The sequence below is a fragment of the Vitis riparia genome, chromosome 12, assembly GCF_004353265.1.
Source record: "Vitis riparia cultivar Riparia Gloire de Montpellier isolate 1030 chromosome 12, EGFV_Vit.rip_1.0, whole genome shotgun sequence".
Classification (NCBI taxonomy): Eukaryota; Viridiplantae; Streptophyta; class Magnoliopsida; order Vitales; family Vitaceae; genus Vitis; species Vitis riparia.
Genome location: NC_048442.1, coordinates 16,424,116 through 16,441,751, shown reverse-complemented (window position 1 = coordinate 16,441,751; position 17,636 = coordinate 16,424,116). Strand labels below are relative to the sequence as shown.

Here is a 17,636-nt window from a genome sequence, read left to right as displayed (position 1 = left end):
GGTTTCTGGAAACCAAAGTGGAGCTTCCTCTTCCTTTGGATTAATCGCAAGTGAGTTTTCCATTTAAGGATTCGTTTGGCTTGAGAAAATATTGGGCCCAAAAATTGATCAAAGATTGATATATCATGCACATTTAAGCCCAAGACCCAAATAAAGTGTAAAAATTAAGTTGAAGGATATTATCCTTCATTAATTCCTAAAATACCCTTAACCCCTACATAGGCACATAGTGAGTGTAAATTTCATTTTTTTTTTTTTATATTTTGTCATTTTCTATTCTCAATTAAATATTACTCATTTTTAACTTTTTGTTTTCTTTTTCTTTTTTAAAGATATTGAATCTTTTTACTCTTATCATAAGCAAGGATAAAATTTTTTCATATAAAATTTAATGGATAATCAATAAATGAAATTTAATTCTTTTTATTATTTTCATTTAAAAAATAGTACTAAACAAGGTTTTCAATTTTTATTTTTAAAAAATAGTTTTCATTTTTTAATCAAATGTTTTTTCAAAAAGAAAATATAAAAAAATATAAATCATATTACCATTTTTTTAGAAAGTATTTTTTAAAATAGTTTTTGAATGTAATTTTTCTTTACGTATAATTTAAAATAGAAAATAATGTTGATTTTCTATTATCTATAAAAAGAAATTTTGAAAAACAATGAAAAATCCAAATGGTTAAAATAGAATTATTATGCTTGCATGAATAGTAGTGTAATAAAGACCAAAAAAACTTATGTGAAAGGTCAATGGGTATTTTAGTCTTTTGATATCTTATATGCAATTATGTAAATTATATGAACCAAACCTTAATTTTTGGATCCATCTGAACCCAAAACACAAATATATAGAATCGAGGTTGAACATTCATCTTCTTCGAGTTTTTAGTATAAGATGATTTACAGTTAAAAAGAGTAGGTATCTTCGTCAAATCGGATTTCCAAGTTACCCATTTACTCGAGGCTATACTGAGATCGTGTGCTTGTGGGGTTGTACCTTTTGGACTAGTTTAAATTTCGACCCGTTCAAAGGTACAAACAAATAAAACAGAGAAACGCAACAAATTATGGCCAAATTATACGCATGCAGTGTTTTGCAACAAGTATCAATTCAACACTGTAGCATGACCCTCTAGAAATATACCATCCAAAAATTTTAATGGCCAAATGCGTAGACACCAACCCTAAACCCTTCAACTGTTTTGTTAAAAGATCTTAGAAACTCAGGCCTAAGTCCTTGATTTTCAAGGGCTCCATCGGTATACTCCACTTGAGCGGAGACCCGAGTGGAAGGACTAGTGGTGAAGCCAATTGGGTATACGAGGGCTTGCAATGGGAGATAAATCAAGTGAGTGAAATGGTTAGATGATTTAACAAAGCAAAATCGAAACAAGAAAAAATATGTGGGTTTTGTATAGATGTTGTAATCGCCTGTCAACCTGCAACTTCATGTAACATTTAACAAAGAAAATTTGTAAAAGAATCATAAGAAATGGAGAAGAGAGAACGTGATGGCTAGCCCCCCTTTTGGCCAATAAATGGATGGAGGATAGTGATATGAGGACCTCAAAATAATGCTGCAGGCAGCTGCTGCTGCTGCTGCTACCAAAACATGAAGAGTACTTCTATAGGGGTCTATACATTGCGCTCATTAGAGCCAAGTAATTTGTCTTCCTCACTCGTGTCGCTCATGGACAGCTGAATGTTCGACTTGGAGTTCATCTTGTTCCACTCGTTCTCTACTCGGAAGAAAACCCATTGGAAACGTCGAAATATCTCCAAGGCAGTGATTGTGAAGACAGTTAGGTAGTTGTGCCGAAGATGGGCAGACAGCTTGTATGTCCATGTGCATCGCAGGACCAGATTGCTTCCTATCACCCAAAAATATACCTGCAAATCCATTTAATCTGCAGTTATTTTCTTCATGTTCATTACCGACGTCATAAAAACTGAGCTTAAGCCAATTTGGTTACATTAGCATAAGGTGGGACTGGAGAAGTGTTAACCTTCAGTTGACTGGGTCGTTGGGTTCATGGATCATGCCATTTTGGAGTAGCAGGTATGGTGCTTAGTTCAGGAGTTGAACCAACAGGGCAAGGGGTTTTGGTTTAATGTTTCAACCAGAGAGGTCAATTATTGGTCATGGAAAACTTCTCTGGACAAAATGCTAAAATACAATAGACATTGCTTACCCATCTCCTTCCATATAGTAGGTTTGACAAGAGACTTGCTTTGGAGAACTTGAAAATCCGAGTGAAGGCACTGTTGAGTAAAGAAGAAAGGTTTAGACACAAATGGTAAAATAATAATAGATTAAGCTTTAGCGTTGAGTGTGTAGGGCTTGCGGAGAAGCTGCCTCAAAATTACCAGTGAAAAGTGTAGAAATGGGAAATTTCAACATTTCAACATTTGAATGACAGTGGACAGATACGACAACATTCATGCATACCTCAAGTCCCAATCTCGTGTCACATCCCAGTAGAACGAATACAAGGAATTCAGAACACTTGAAAGAAGCCACAGAGGCCGATAAATGCTTGTCCACCTATCAGGGAATACATGATATTTAAGGGCTGAAAGAAAAATGACTGGTACTGCGGTCGAATATTTTAAAGCTGAAACCATAAGCAAATAAAGTTATTATGACATGAAGATATTGAGGTAACAGCAATATATAATCCAAACAATAAAATGAAAGAGTTGAGCAAGATCTTACCATTCAGAAGGGTTGTTTTTTCCCCTGTGTCCTTGTATTGTCGAAGACATTGGAAAAACCGGAAAAGGTAAGGCAAAACAAGAACTAATGGGATTGCAACAGAATGACTGCCACAAACAGAATCAGCTTCAAACCATGCAATGGTGGCAACCTGCATGTGTTTAAGGAAAATCACTTTCAAAATAGAAGCAAAGCATCAACATTCAAGCCAACCCACATGCATAAATACTTCTACCATCCCCACACATAAAGAGAAAATCTGCCTTTGAGTTCATTAACAACGTAGTAAAAGAGGCCAGTGACTTGGGATGGAGCTACCTAAAAAGGGATTTCACCATGTTAATGATTTTTTGCACATTAGAAAATAAGGAGAATAAAAATGAAAAGAAGGAATTTGAAGAGTGCAACAATCAAACTCAAGAAAAACTGGTTCAAAACAAAGAGTTCTATAGGTTTGACCAGGCCCAAAAAAGAAGAGAGTTAAAAACCATAATGCTAGGGATAATTAGAGATAACTAATAAAACGCAAAAGAAACAGCTAGGGGGAGGGGAGGGGAGGGAGAAGAAAAGCTAGAAGCATAAACATAACACTAACCTGTCTATGCAACATTCGACAGACGGATCGTTCCAAATCTGAAAATACCTGCATAAAATTAACAATAACAATACTCAAGGAAAGTACACCAGCAAGTGAATATTATAGATCACACATATTAGTTCTGATCCCTAATTTGCATACGGTATTTAACATTGATCTAGATAAAAGATATTCAGGAAGTTAATAATTTCCACAAAAATTTAGTAATATGGTGGATATGAAAGATACACTCAGTTTTAGAATATTGGACTTTTTTTTTTTTTTTTTGATAACCAAGGAACCTTCCATGGCCAAGCCCTATGGACTCTCCATGGGGAATCAAACTTTAAGGTGCTGACGACGTCCACCACAACCAGCACCGTGTAATCTAAGGCATTCAACCAATAGTAGGAATCAAACCCAAGACCATGCGCTTCTACCACATATCCTGACATTTGCCCCCAACCAACTGGGCAACCAGACAGGCAACATTGGACCATTTTATTAAACAGACGATGATTTTTCTTTTTGCAACAACCTAGCCCCCCTTTAGTTCACCCCAATTAAAATTAAATCTCATTTTTCAAAACTTTTAATTCAAGTCATTATTGCCAAACTAGTGATGCAGCCTTAATGCATTCAATTCCTATGCCATAAAAATTTATATCAATTACAATAATTTGATTTGAAGTCCTACTATCTCCTGTAGGGATGCACCATGGGAGGAAGCTTGAACCATCAATTAGTCATTAGAAAAACACAAATTCAAACATAAATCCGAACGTCATGATATGATGAAACTTTAATTCTTCATAATGTCTGAAAGAACTTACATAAATAAGACATGAATTGACCTAAATAAAGAACTGACCTAGATAGTGCCTAAATGAGCAAACAGGGTTGCATACCTTTGCCATGGATGTCAAAATATCAGCTAAGAAAAAATCAGAAAATGTTATTGCCTGCATTCACCAAAAATAAATAAATAAATAAATAATAACAACAACAAACTATGTTAAAATGCACCATATAAATCATTCTCAAATTTGCAATTATTTCTTGTTGAATTTTGTAGGGCCTGGCAAGAGAATTTAGGAAGCCCATTTAACCAATAAGAAACTTGTTATTTAATCCTTTACTTTAAAAATTTTCAAATTATTACCAAAATGCACATGAATGAAATAGTAGTTATCATATCAAAATAATTAAATCACATGAAAGTCAGTTTAAAAAACGAACTAACCTGTAAAGGCAGAACTATCCGCCAAAGAGTCTTCAACAAGAAGTAGCGAGATGACAGATAGAAAATATCGAAAGGGAATATCAGAACCAGGGCTATGGCAGTGTACAAGAGGACCTGAGGTAGATGACATGAAAGCATCAGTACGATTTAGAAATACCAGCAAAGGGATCACAACAACTAGAGGATGACACTACAGCACGCATATTCCTCAGTAGACAAATGAAGTATTGCAATAATGTGTATGAAATCACACACTATTCATTAACTATGTAGTATAATCTGATATAAAGAAGGGCAACAACCAATATAAAAGAAACCAAATCAGATGATATTAGGAAATAAAATTATAATAATCAAATTTCATCTATAGAAGCTATATAACACACATAAACCTTTATTAGAGCTGTTTCATTCAGTTATTTACACTATTATACAACAGCAAGAACTTTTAACTGATAAAGAAAATTTGGAAGCGGTACAATTTGTAGTCCTTTTTTCAAAGAAAGAAACAAGAAGACAAAACATAACTAATAACTCCACATACTAGGGGAGTAGTAATTTGGGTTATTACTAAACTCCAACTGCTATTCAAGATTTAAGATTTTTTATTGTGGATGATCAGTCAACAAAACTGGCTTAGAACAAAAATAAACTGTACCCAACCCAATGGAAAATATTTAAAAGAATTGCAAATCAGGTGTTCAAGTGAAGGAAAACAAGGCTAGATTCAGACAAGTAATAATCAAGTAAATATAAGCATGAGAGAGGAGGCATCTATTACACTGGTTGGGATGCAGCCAATGATACTTCTCCATGAGAATAAAGATAAAGATATGCAGTCATACTAGTTGGAACAATAATCGTCATCCATGTGGCACACTGCAAACAAGAAGATGAGAACAAGAAGTTACTTTTTGAGCATCGGTACATATGAATATTTCAAAGAAAAAAATTGAACTCGTCATTTAAGAGAAATTAAAAATAGATTCCCTAGAACTAAACTGATCTTTGAGAGGGAAAGAAGAAAACAGAAATTCATGCTATGATGGAAAACTAGCATGCTGCCAGCCCCACCCACCCAAATATGATCAAACTACAACACAAAGCAAGCCATTCCTCTTCCAGCTGGTGCTGCAAACCACTACTCCCCCTTCCCCCTTCACCCCCCAAACGAAAAAATCCAATGGCAATAGGATTAAATGGTACAACAAGTAGTCCTTCAAAGTGGAGAAAAGAAGTTCATAAACTTTGAAATTCTTCCACTCCTTCCAAATTACACCATATAATATAGAAAACAGAGGCTGCTTCCAAGCCACAGCACCAATCAATCAGAATTTCATGTCACCATCCACTAGAAATCGATAGTCATGGATGACAGCAATTCCAATGAATTCTAATAATTTGTTGAATAAGAAATCTTCTCCCTTACTATTTCTCACAACATCTTTGTCTGCTCTTAAAAATATTAAACAATTTTCTGCTCAAACATCATTATCCAATTAACAAGTGCTGCTAAAGAATTTGTTACTACCTTTCTTATTATTAGAAAGGATTTTGATCTCAAATAGCTCTTTGGGAAAAAAACCCATTTCACCCCATAAATATTAACGGCTGAGACAAAATTCAAATGATATTATTGCACAATAAAACTAGGGATATCAAGTGTCTTGTCATTACCAAAAGATACAAAGACTTTGTAAGCAAGAACAATATACTTGCAAAAGTATCAACAAATAGTCTAAAAACTAGCATGTTAATGAATGCGTAACTACTGAGTCAATTCATTAGAAATGTCACTACCTTCCATATTTCTCTCTGAGTAAGATGACTTTGATCAAGCTCAAAAATTTTTGCATAATTGACGCTAGATTGGGCAAAAATCCATAAATTAACTCCCCAAAGCCAAACCATCATGGTCTACAGTATCAAAACCAAAAGAAAATATGTTAAATAAAAGGTAACAAGAAACAAAATTTTTATGCAAGAAAAAAATTTAACTGCTTGTCCAGAAAAAAAAAAAAAAAAAAAAAAAAAAAAAAAAAAAAAACTAACCACAAGAAGGAGAGGATTATAGTACAAAAATGCTTCATATAGAAATAGATCCCGTAAGTCCACACTCATTCTCATAACAGAATCCCATCCAATCTGCAATTTCCAAACATACATAACTAAATAAGAAAATATACAGGCAAAGTTCCAAAAACAACAGTATATTATCAATTGTCATCTACTGAAACGTCCTCACAGCGGTGCAACTAAGAGAATTAGAACTGACCTTGCAACAACTGAAACCCCAGATGAAAAACAATAGTACCTGGACATCAATACAGATTAGGGCCTCAAAGTCAATATATACAATGCTTGGGAAAGAAAATGCAAATAGAAATCTGATGCAACTATAGGATATGACAGCTCAACAACTTCATACTAGCATCTTATGATCAACAGAAAAAAAAGTTCAGCATAGAAACATAGCCCAAGCTTTTGCATGGGAAGTGAGGAATTGATCGAACATCTCTTTCTACATTGGCCATCAACATTGGGGCTTTGGTACAAGCTTTGTAGTCCATCCAAGATAGATTGGGTTCCACCCAAGAGTATAGGTGAGATGATAATTATTGCATTTAGACGTTTGGAGAGTTCCATCAAAGGCAAGACCCTTTGGCAAATCGCTTGCCTCACTATGCTTTGGATTGTGTGGCAAGAGAGAAATGCTAAAATCTTAGAGGAAAAGTGGAGAACGAAAGAGATGTTATGGAATCTACTTCACTTCAATTCCTCTTTGTGAGCCTGTTGTACCGTCATCTTTAGAGGTGTTCCACTCAATGTTATTCAAATTAATTGGTTTTCGGTTTGTAATTCAAAGGGGCTGGCTAACAATGAGAGGAATAGAGTCCAGTTTTGAGGAAATCTGTGTATCCTTAAGTGGTCTATGCCTTTGTGTATAGTTCTTGTATAGTGGACATGTTTAGTCTTATTTTAATCAGTGTTATATATTTTATAGGGAGGATCTCTCATCCTTCTTTTGTACTTTTTTCATAATTATTATATCTTTTGTTTCTAATAAATAAATTTAAAAGTTGCTTAGATGATCATTTGTGTCTCAGATTATTAGATATGGAATCATCTAAATCAAATATGAGAAATTGCACTTACATAAAACATGTGAACTATTCCATTTAAATAGGGTGTGAAAACATATTTTTTTTGATAGGTGGGTGTGAAAACAAAACTCATAGAGGAATAAATCAATCCAAAAGGGAGGGTGAGAAGAAAGGAAGACCAAAATGACCAAGAACTTTTTTTTTACTCGAAACAAGCAATGTATTAATTACGTAGAAAGAGTTCATGCAAGGGATGAGGAATCCTTCCAACAAAATACCAACCTGATCTAAACACTAAAAACCTCTACTATCCAAGGAGATTTGTACAAAAAGATAGATCACAAAAGAATGTACAAGGGAAACCTCTCCTGAAAAAAAACAGCTAGGCTCCTCTCAATGGTGGCCCAACCCTAGTGGTGTACATATCGAAAGCCAACTAAGCTAAATGACATTTAAAGGAATGCCTTTAAAATTGTCAGTACAAGAGGTGCACAAAGAAGTAAAGAAATGAAATAAATTTCTATAAAAAAATGTCTCAGACGTCGTCCATTTATCCTCAAAGATCATAGCATTTCTCTCTCACCACACCATCCAAATCAAAATGACCAAGAACTTTCAATGGGTAGAGACATTCAAAATAAAATATGAACTTTAGTTAGAGTTGAGATTGATCAAACTTCTCTCCTAAGCAAACAAGAAGTTACACTGGGTTCCAAGTCCTTAATCCCTTCAATGATTCATAAAATTTGTTATTTCATCCTTGACAACAAATATATCATGCACAATACATTCCATCCTCCTTTATAATACTACAACTTACAAAAAACTAAGGTCCTTACAGCTCTTAAACTAAAATAGTAAGGCCAAACAATTTGGGTTTATTAGAATCCCCTTTACCAAAGGACCCCAAAAAAACATCAAAAATTTTTTTTTATCAATAAATGAAAGTAGTATTGAAAAGCGCCAAAAAGGGACCCACCAAAGCACACACAAAGTATACAACGATCGCCATAAAGTGCCAAAAAAAGGAAATGATTTAACTTTACACAAGAAAAGGATTCAAACCCCCAAAAAGACATCAAAATTTATTCCCTTTTTTTTTTTTTTTTTTTTTTTGTTCTTCTTTTTTGAAAAGCAAATAGACAATATATTAAACAATCCCTAGAAAAAGGGGTGTGCCCAATGTACGCAAGTAGCAAACAAAAGACAACCAAAAAAAGGGCAAGAAGCAACTTTGCAATACAATCAACAAAAAAACCTATTTATCCAAAATCAAGGCTATTGAAAAAATACAACATTTTTTTATATAAGTAAAAACAATTGTATTAAGAAAGCCTAAAGTACACTTAAAAGCATACACGATGTATACAAGGCAACAAGGCCAAAAAGAAAAGTAAGAGAAAAAAATCACCCCTTTACTTACATCCCAACCAATCAATGAAATAAAAAATGGACAACGATCTACAACCTACACACACCCTAACCCAATCCAAAAACATGTACAAAAAAGACCATAAAATAGTTTGATATACTAGTTCAATATTTTCAAAGACTCTTTTGTTTCTCTCCTTCCATAAGGTCTAAAATAAACATAAAGGGGTTATATTCCACGCCTTTTTTCTTTTCTTTCCAACAAAGGAGCCATTCCAACTAAGTATGATTTCCTTGATAGAATTGGGCATAATCCACTAAACACCAAAAAGAGCAAAAATAAGGTGCCAAATCATAGCTGCCTTGGGACAGTGAATAAGCACATGATTTGTTGATTCTTCTTCCACTTTACACAAAAAGCATAGTCTTGGTAAAATCCAACCCCTCCTTTTTTTAGTTGATCCATAGTTAGAATTCTCCCCCAAATAGATTCTCAAGCAAAAAAGTTGACCCTCTTCGGAACCCAAGGGTTCCAAACTATGCTTGAAGGGAACTCTCTACCATTGCAAGAAACTAGGGATGGGTAAAAGGACTTAATTGTAAATAGGCCTTTCTTCGAAACCCATCAAGACATGACATCCTCATTATCCCTTCTAAGCACTTGTCCATATAACCTTTTGAAAAAAACTTCCACCTCTTTCATTTCCCAATCATTGTTAAGTCTTGTGAATACAAGGTTCCAAGTACCCACTTCCCCAAATCGATCCCACAATTGAGCTACCCAAGAGCTACCCAAGAATCTTTGGAGGAGACAAGAGAGCACAAGCTTGGAAAAGCCTCTTCTAAGGAATCCTCTCCACGCCACCTATCCTTCCAAAACCGCACTCTTCTACCATTCCCCACCTTAAAAACCACCCTTTTGCTAAACTCCATCCACTCATTCCTAATTGTCTTCCAAAGCCCCACTCCATAGCCTTCCCTTGAAGCACCAGAACATCAACCTCCCTCTTCCTCTCCATATTTCCCTACAAACACTTGTTTCCATAAAGGCTCGTTCTCATAAGCAAATCTCCAACACCATTTTCCAAGAAGAGCCTCATTCACCATAGATAGATTTCTGATACCTAAGCTCCCATACTTTTTCTCCATGTAGACAATAGACCAATTCACTAAATGCAACCTACTTTAGGAAACTCATCCCCTCCAAAGGAAATCTCTCTGAATCTTCTCCAACCTTAAGCTCACCTTGCAAGGAATGAAAACGACATAAAGTAGATTGGGAGGCTAGAGAGTGCTCTTTACCAAAGTCAACCTCCCTCCTTTGGACAAGTACTTTCTCTTCCACAAAGCGAGCCATTTCCGAAATCTCTCTTCCACTACATCCCAAACATGTGGGGATTTAAAAGCAGCTCCCAAAGGAAGAGCCAAATAACAAGAGGGAAGAAAGCCCACTTTACAACCCAGCACCCTAGCCAAGTTCTCAAAATTAAGAACCACCCCCATTGGAATCAACTTGCTTTTGTGAAGATTGATTTTTAACCTGGACACCACTTCAAACCACATGAAAGCCCAACTCAAGACCTCCACATGCTTCTTACTTGCATCACAAAAAACTAAGGTATCATCAACAAATAAAACATGAGACATTGTCACGCCCTTGCCTTATCTCTAACTAGCCATGAAACCCTCAAGATAGCCTCCTTGTAAAGCCCTCTTCAATATACAAGACAACGCCTCCATATCCAAAATGAAAAGGAAAGGAGAAAGAGAATCTCCTTGTCTTAGGCCTCTAGAACTTTGGAAAAAGCTTAATGGGGAACCATTAAACAAGATTGAGAAACAAGCTAAAGAAATACACCACCTCATCCAACTAACCCACTTAGCCCCAAACCTCATCTTTTCCATGATTGCTAATAAGAAACATCAATTTACATGATCATACGCCTTTTCATTATTCATCTTGCAAATAATACCACCCTTTGCACTTTTTAGTCTTGCATTTAAGACCTCATTTGCTATAAGGACAACATCTAAAATTTGCTTACCTTCATCAAAGGCATGTTGGGAATTCGGAATCACTTTCCCCACCATTCTTTTCAATATATTTTCCAAAACTTTAACTAAAAGCTTGTAAAGGCTCCCCACCAAGCTTATAGGACGAAATCCTTCAAATCATTTGTTCCCCATTTCTTAGGTATGAGAACAATAAAGGTGAAATTTAAACTTCTCTCGAAATGGCCCAAATCATGAAATTCAACAACAAAGCCCATTACTTCATATTTAACTATGTCCCAACAAAATTCCCAAAGAGCCAAAGTGAACCCATCAGGTCCAAGGGCTTTATCCCCACTCAAACTAGAGAGTGCAATTTGGATCTCTTCCTTAAAAAAAGCCTTCTCAAGGAGCCCCGCATCAACATTATCCAAAGAGAAGAATGACAATCTAGAAATGCTTAGTCCCCAATCCCCTATCTCTAACAAAATACCTTGGAATGCATTAACCACCTCCTCCTTTATCTCAGTCTCCTTAGTCAACTTCCTACCATCCACTGTAATAGAAGATAAAAAATTCCTTCTTCTCCGGGCTTTAGGAACTTTGAGTTTTTATCACCTTCTTTCAACCACAATTCCCTTGACTTTTGCCCCTAAGAGAACTCTTCCATGTCTGCCGACTTGCTCAAGTCCTCCACCGTGCATCTTATAGCCTCAAAATCCTCTAACGAGAGACCAACCAATGTCTCTTTCTTTGGTGTCCCAGAAACCAATTCGACTGAGAGCGATGTTTTTAATCAAGGAGACATTCCCTATCACCTCTCCATTCCAAACTTTCAAATCCCACTTTAGAGCCTTTAATTTACTAGCAATAATGTAACTGCAAGATCCCCTGAAATTATAGCTTGTCCACAAATTCTTAACCAAGTCTTCGAACCCCTCCACTTTCAGCCACATATTTTTGAAGTGAAAAAGGGTTTTTTTTGCCTCTAATCCCTCTTCCATCTAGCATTTTAAGAGCATGATCAAAAGTGAATTTAGGCAACAAACTCTGAGAAAGGCCGCAAAAGTGACTCCCAATCTTTTGAGACTAAAAAGCGACTAAGTCTAGAACTTGACTTGTTATTTAAACCGCCACACCAAGTATAGGAGCCCCCAGTTAAAGGCAAATTCCTTAACTATAACTCGTTAATTACCTCTGAAAAATGTCTCATTGTCGTAGACATTCTCAGACAGTTTTTCCTTTTGTTGGGCAAACTAGCCACATTAAAATCACCACCAACGCACCAAGGATCATTCCACAATCCCCTAATATCCCCAAGTTCACACCATAGGGCTTCTCTCTCAAACTTACTGATAGGCCCATAAACACCAGAAAACACCCAAATGAAATTGTTATCACAATTTTTGAACCAACACGAGATAGAATACTCCCCTCTTTCCATCTCCAGAAGTTCCAACACTCTACAATCCTAGAATACTAAAATACCCCCTGCCTGCCCTCTAGAGTTCACACTACCCCATTTCACAATCTTCCTGATCCCAAGCTTCTCACTACCAAATCCGACATGAGCTTGCATTTTGTCTCTTGCAAACAAACTAGGTCTGCCCTTTGCAATCTTAGAAAGGCCTTCACTACCTTCCTCTTATCCTTATCATTTATTCCCCTGACATTCCAAGAGAGTATTCTAATTAACATCAACACATCTCGAATACTCCCCAACATCTTTCCCACTCCTTTTCCTTGAACCTGAAAGGGAAAAACCTGAACCTAGTACTCATACCATTTTTAGTGTGAATAGTTGTCTTGATATTGCAATCATCTTATCATCTTCTAATGGTCACAAACTTACCCTAAAAGACTATTTCACCCCTAAGGTGCTCAATACTACATCCATTATCCCATATTTGGCTTCGATGATCCTCCTGCACATATTATCACGTTCATAGGCAAACTTTCACAACCATTTGCTTAGTAAGGCCTGATTAAAACCTTCAACCTGCTAATTCCCAAGCCACCATACTTCTTACCCTTGCCAACGATCCTCCAACTCACAAGATGAATTTTCCTTCTAGGTGGCTACCCCACAAATAATCTCTTTGAATTTTTTCCAATTCAATTCTCACTCTCCTAGAATTGAAAAAGGGACACGGATTTAATTGGAATGCTTGATAGGGTAATGTTTAAAAGTGTTAATCACTCCCTTTTGGGAGATATTGCTTATTCTGAGACACCAGTCTTTTTTTTTAATCCCTTAACCACTAATTCCCACACAACTCAGGAATATGAATTGCTGGCAAAGGCCAAACAAAGATACAAGGCAATGAAGCTTCCAAGCTTGCATCCAAATAGACAAGCCAATCTGTCTTCTCCCACCTCCTCCCCCACAAGAGCCATCTCACTTTTCTGCTGGTTTACTTTCAACCTTAAAACAAGCTCAATACAAACAACAACTTATATACAATACTTAAACTTATCCACACTATCTTCACGAATGTCATTTGCAAACAATAAATAGGAAATATTCATCCTTGCTCCCCCCTCTACCCTCTACCTTAAATCCTCTTTGCTCTACTTTCATGATGAGGCAAATGAGGGCTTCCATAATTAGCACAAGGAAAAGAGGATCACCCTATCACAACCTTCTAAAACTTTGGGAAAAATTGTGGGGGGTAACATTTACTAGGACTAACATTTTGCACATTTATGTCCACTTTCTCCATTTATGATCAAAACCTGTCTTTCGCATAGTCGACATCACAATTAATTCTTACATCAAAAAACAACCTCAAGTTCCAAATGAATTGGGGGGGTCTGCACATCAAAATTCAGGTCCACAATCGATACTCCTCTATGAAGGACTACTCGGCTCCCACGCATAGGCAAAGGGAAAACACAACCTGAGATCTCTAACAATGTTATGGATGTTGTCTCTTATATTATATTTTAGTGGGCTAGAAACATTTAGCAATTGGCACAATGTAATATTTAGTGCCCCCTATTGGATGTCAATTCCCAAAACATTAAAAATTAAAATTGAGAGATAGTTATAGGTAATGTTTTCAAAATTGGACCAATGATTGAACCGGAAAATTTACCAATTCATAATTCACTAGTCAGACCGCATTCGAATAGGTGGTCGAACCGGTGGTTGGACCATGGTCGAACAAGTGATGTCATAAATAATAATTTATATATTATATAAAATTTTAAATAATTATAAGAAATTAAAATTATATATAATTAAAAATTTTAATAATATTTCATTTTTATATTTGACATATCAAATTAAACGATGAAGAGAAATATAAATATATTAATATTTTAAATTTTATTAAATAGAACATATATAATATTTAAATATAAAGATATATTTAAAATGAAAAAAAATTATAATATTTAATTTTATTTGCATGTCTTTTGTATTTCATTATTTTGAAATTATTATATTAATTAAAATTTTATTATTTTATAATTACATTATATAATTATTATAAAAATAAATGTGAAAGGGCTTTATACAATAAAATTTTGAAAAAAAATATTAATTATGTTATATATTTTGATTTGCAAATATAATACAATGAAAAAACTTCATAACTTAATGGTTAAGCTTCAATTTTTACACTTGAAGGTCCCAAACTCAAGCTCTCCAACGTGTGAAATTTTTTTCTTCTCACTAACTAATCCCACATTGGAAATGGATCAAAAATGTGTAAGGATTGTGGGGTATAAAAAACATGCAAGAATCATCGACTTGCAAGACCAAAAGCTTATTGGCCTTTATGACAAATAGGCTGGATGGGCTCCATATGGAGTGATTTGGTTCCCTTAGGAAAAGTTGTCATTTTGGTACAAAATGTATCAAACCATTTCTTTGGCTTAAAAAAAAAAAAACCTGTTTGATTTGTTAAGAACCACCCGGTTTGGGCGGTTCACCGGTTCAACCGTCAGTTTGTCCGGTTCACACGATTCAATGGCCAAACAATTTTTTGAGTGGACCAGACCAGTTTGGTCGTTGATCGATGATTGGACCGGTCGGTCTGATCCAGTTTAAAACGTTTGTTATAGGATGATATATAAATAAATGTCCTCATATAGGATACCTCAACACGAAAGACTACAAGGGAAGAACGGAAAATTAGTACAAGCTTTAAAGGCTAATAATATGAGCTATTGTTGTTTCATACTTTCCACCGAAATGTAGCCTATTAAAGAAAAGGAGGGACATAAATTTGACAGTGCAAAAGTAAAAACCAACATAATTGTAGCACATTTTCCTAACAATGTCATAAAGGAACATTGATTTATATTCTATCAAAATTTGTCAACACATGCATCCAGTGCCAAGTATCAGCACAAAAATAATTAAAAAATATGTTTGATCCATAAGATTGACTCATTTGATTTAGTACTACCAGTTGATAAGTATCCAATGAACAAAACTATATATAATAAGTTGAAGAATAACTTATAAAGATTAGAAATGAAACCTTAAATCTCCATAAGAAAATAGGGGATGGCATTATTGCAGCAGCACTTAATGGTGCACTTGCACCCTTCATTTCATCTACCTCTACTGAATGCAAGAAACCTTCTTCAGCACCACTCCCTAGCTCACCTGAACCTAAACAATAGCCATAATATAAGGTGAAAATATGATCAACAACAAAGGAAAAATGTAATAACTAAATATTAATAGCTTGAAAGCTAAGAATCATCTTGTACCAGGATCAGAGAAAACAGGTCGGCTTCCAGACTTCCGTAGGTGAGGACTATTGGTAGGAACATTTGCAACAGCTCCAAACATAGATGAAGATGGCAGGTAGAAAAAGGTTTAAATCAATTAGCCAATTAACCCAATACTTATAACCTGCAACAAGAGAAATTACAGAGAATATAAAAAGATACCTCAGAGCAACTGTATTTGCCTTGATATTGAAAAACAAAATGGAGCAAGATACATTGTTTAGATCCTTTATTCTACTTAATTGTATTCGCAAAGTAGTATATTCCTTTTATCAAGATTACTTATATTACATCATCTTTTCAGTTTATAATGTTTTGATACTGCATAAATATTCTCTTTATCAGAGATGCTATCACAAATTCTCTTCGTAACTTTTTATCTTGCTGGACCACACAGTCTAATTCAATCCATCAACCAGCCCTGAACAGTTCCATGGATGACCTGGTTTGTTGACATAGATTGGATTGCCTGAGGAATCAACCAATGATCAAACTAACCTTCAATTGGTTCTCATTTTCTCAACTAAATGCACAAAAACACTAATAAGATGACCCAACAAATCCAGGTCAACCATTCCCATTCTACACCAACCCAAGCAGCAAGCAAGAAGGGCTGTTTCAAATTTGTCTCTACAGGCCATGTTGAGTATATCACCAGGAGAGATTTGCACAGCCAAACCCAATTTGTATCCTTAAAGGTTTGTTCAGTTTGGCACTATGATTAGAATTTTCTTACAAGTCAACAAGCAAAATTAAATGCCCACGTGAAGGGTACTTTCACTCGAGCCCAAATCATCAAACAACATTCTATGGCCAACCTTGTGGTTTCTCTCCCTTCTTGTTATTCCTTAAAACATTCTCAATTCTTCACTTACAAACTCATTTGCGTTTACAGTTTAACTCCCATGGTAGACTTACTGCAACCATTAATTGCATCCTACCGCATATTTCCCACATAAATCCTAAAGAAATATTATCACACCATCTCCTTTCCAGTGAAAAATAATGAAGATTTCGCCTTTGCTTGAAGAAACCTCTATAATATTGTTTTAGACCCTAGATTAATACTAAAGACCCAAAATCTCAAACCCCATCAAAATCCTCAAAACCAAAAACACCCATCAATGACCAACTCCATAAAAAGAGGGGATCTACCAAAAAAAAAAAAAAAGTCCTACAACACAAATGTATACACAAAGGATAAACAACCCAGTGGCATTGTGAAAGGAATGCAGAAAGAAATCTATTACAGACAATTGAAAGAGAAAAATACCAAAAATCAAACAAGTGATCGAAAGAGAGAGATAAGTGAATGGATCTACGAAACCCAGATCAGATCAGAGGAAACTTACCAAGAAATTAAAGGGTTTTGAGCACTGGCTAATGGGGTCTACGAAATCTGTCATGGGAATGCGAACCTTGTCCGGGTTCGCTGGATCTCCACCACGGTCGTGCGGGGTTTTGGCGTGAGAGCTAAGGAGAGGCACGTTGAAGTTGGATATGGGGAGGACAAATTTGTATGTATTGAGTTAGGGGAAGGGTATTTTGGGAATTAAAAGGTATTTTATAAATTTTCCTGGCATTTTCTGAACTTTTGTACTGGGTTGGGTTCAGAAATCAGAGGAATGGGCCCCTTCTACCCAAAAACTAAAGTTTATAAAAATCTAAAAACTAGAAAATAATTAAATAATTAAATAAATGTTATAAATATACAAATAAATGTATTTACCCTTATGTCCCATTCACCTCCATTTATTTTTCATTTAAATTTTATTTATGATCTAATTAAATGAAATACCAATTAATACAACTTTTAAAAACAAGCAAAATGAAAAAAATATATATTATTATTTAAAATTTATATAAAAATATAAATTA

The 17,636-nt window shown here is 35.2% G+C and overlaps 1 protein-coding gene across 3 annotated transcripts; it reads right to left on the bottom strand.

Annotated features, from left to right (window-relative positions):
• Positions 1-1,390: 1,390 nt before the first annotated feature.
• Positions 1,391-17,271, bottom strand: LOC117927021 (SPX and EXS domain-containing protein 1-like). 3 transcript variants are annotated; one of them, XM_034846384.1, is made up of 14 exons: positions 17,111-17,271; positions 15,738-15,882; positions 15,503-15,636; positions 6,818-6,856; positions 6,595-6,687; positions 6,343-6,459; positions 5,326-5,421; positions 4,543-4,656; positions 4,208-4,261; positions 3,318-3,365; positions 2,723-2,873; positions 2,456-2,621; positions 2,199-2,271; positions 1,391-1,896 (listed from the first exon to the last, which is right to left on the bottom strand). In XM_034846384.1, exons 2-14 carry the CDS (start codon positions 15,817-15,819, stop codon positions 1,642-1,644), a joined length of 1,422 nt encoding a protein of 473 aa, XP_034702275.1. In that variant the 5' UTR covers positions 15,820-15,882; positions 17,111-17,271; the 3' UTR covers positions 1,391-1,641. The 3 variants fall into 3 exon arrangements, with proteins under 3 accessions (XP_034702275.1, XP_034702276.1, XP_034702277.1); XM_034846385.1 differs by having other exon boundaries at positions 2,199-2,268; XM_034846386.1 differs by having other exon boundaries at positions 15,738-15,809.
• Positions 17,272-17,636: the final 365 nt, after the last annotated feature.

What these genes read in the sequence shown, in the direction of transcription:
- LOC117927021 (XM_034846384.1), bottom strand. Translation starts at nt 15,819, where the DNA reads ATGTTTGGAGCTGTTGCAAATGTTCCTACCAATAGTCCTCACCTACGG. An exon ending in CTCAGAGAGAAATATGGAAG is followed by an intron (nt 5,422 to 6,342) that starts GTAGTGACATTT and finishes TCTTGTTTGCAG; the next exon opens with TGTGCCACATGGATGACGAT. An exon ending in AAAAACAACCCTTCTGAATG is followed by an intron (nt 2,622 to 2,722) that starts GTAAGATCTTGC and finishes TTATGGTTTCAG; the next exon opens with CTTTAAAATATTCGACCGCA.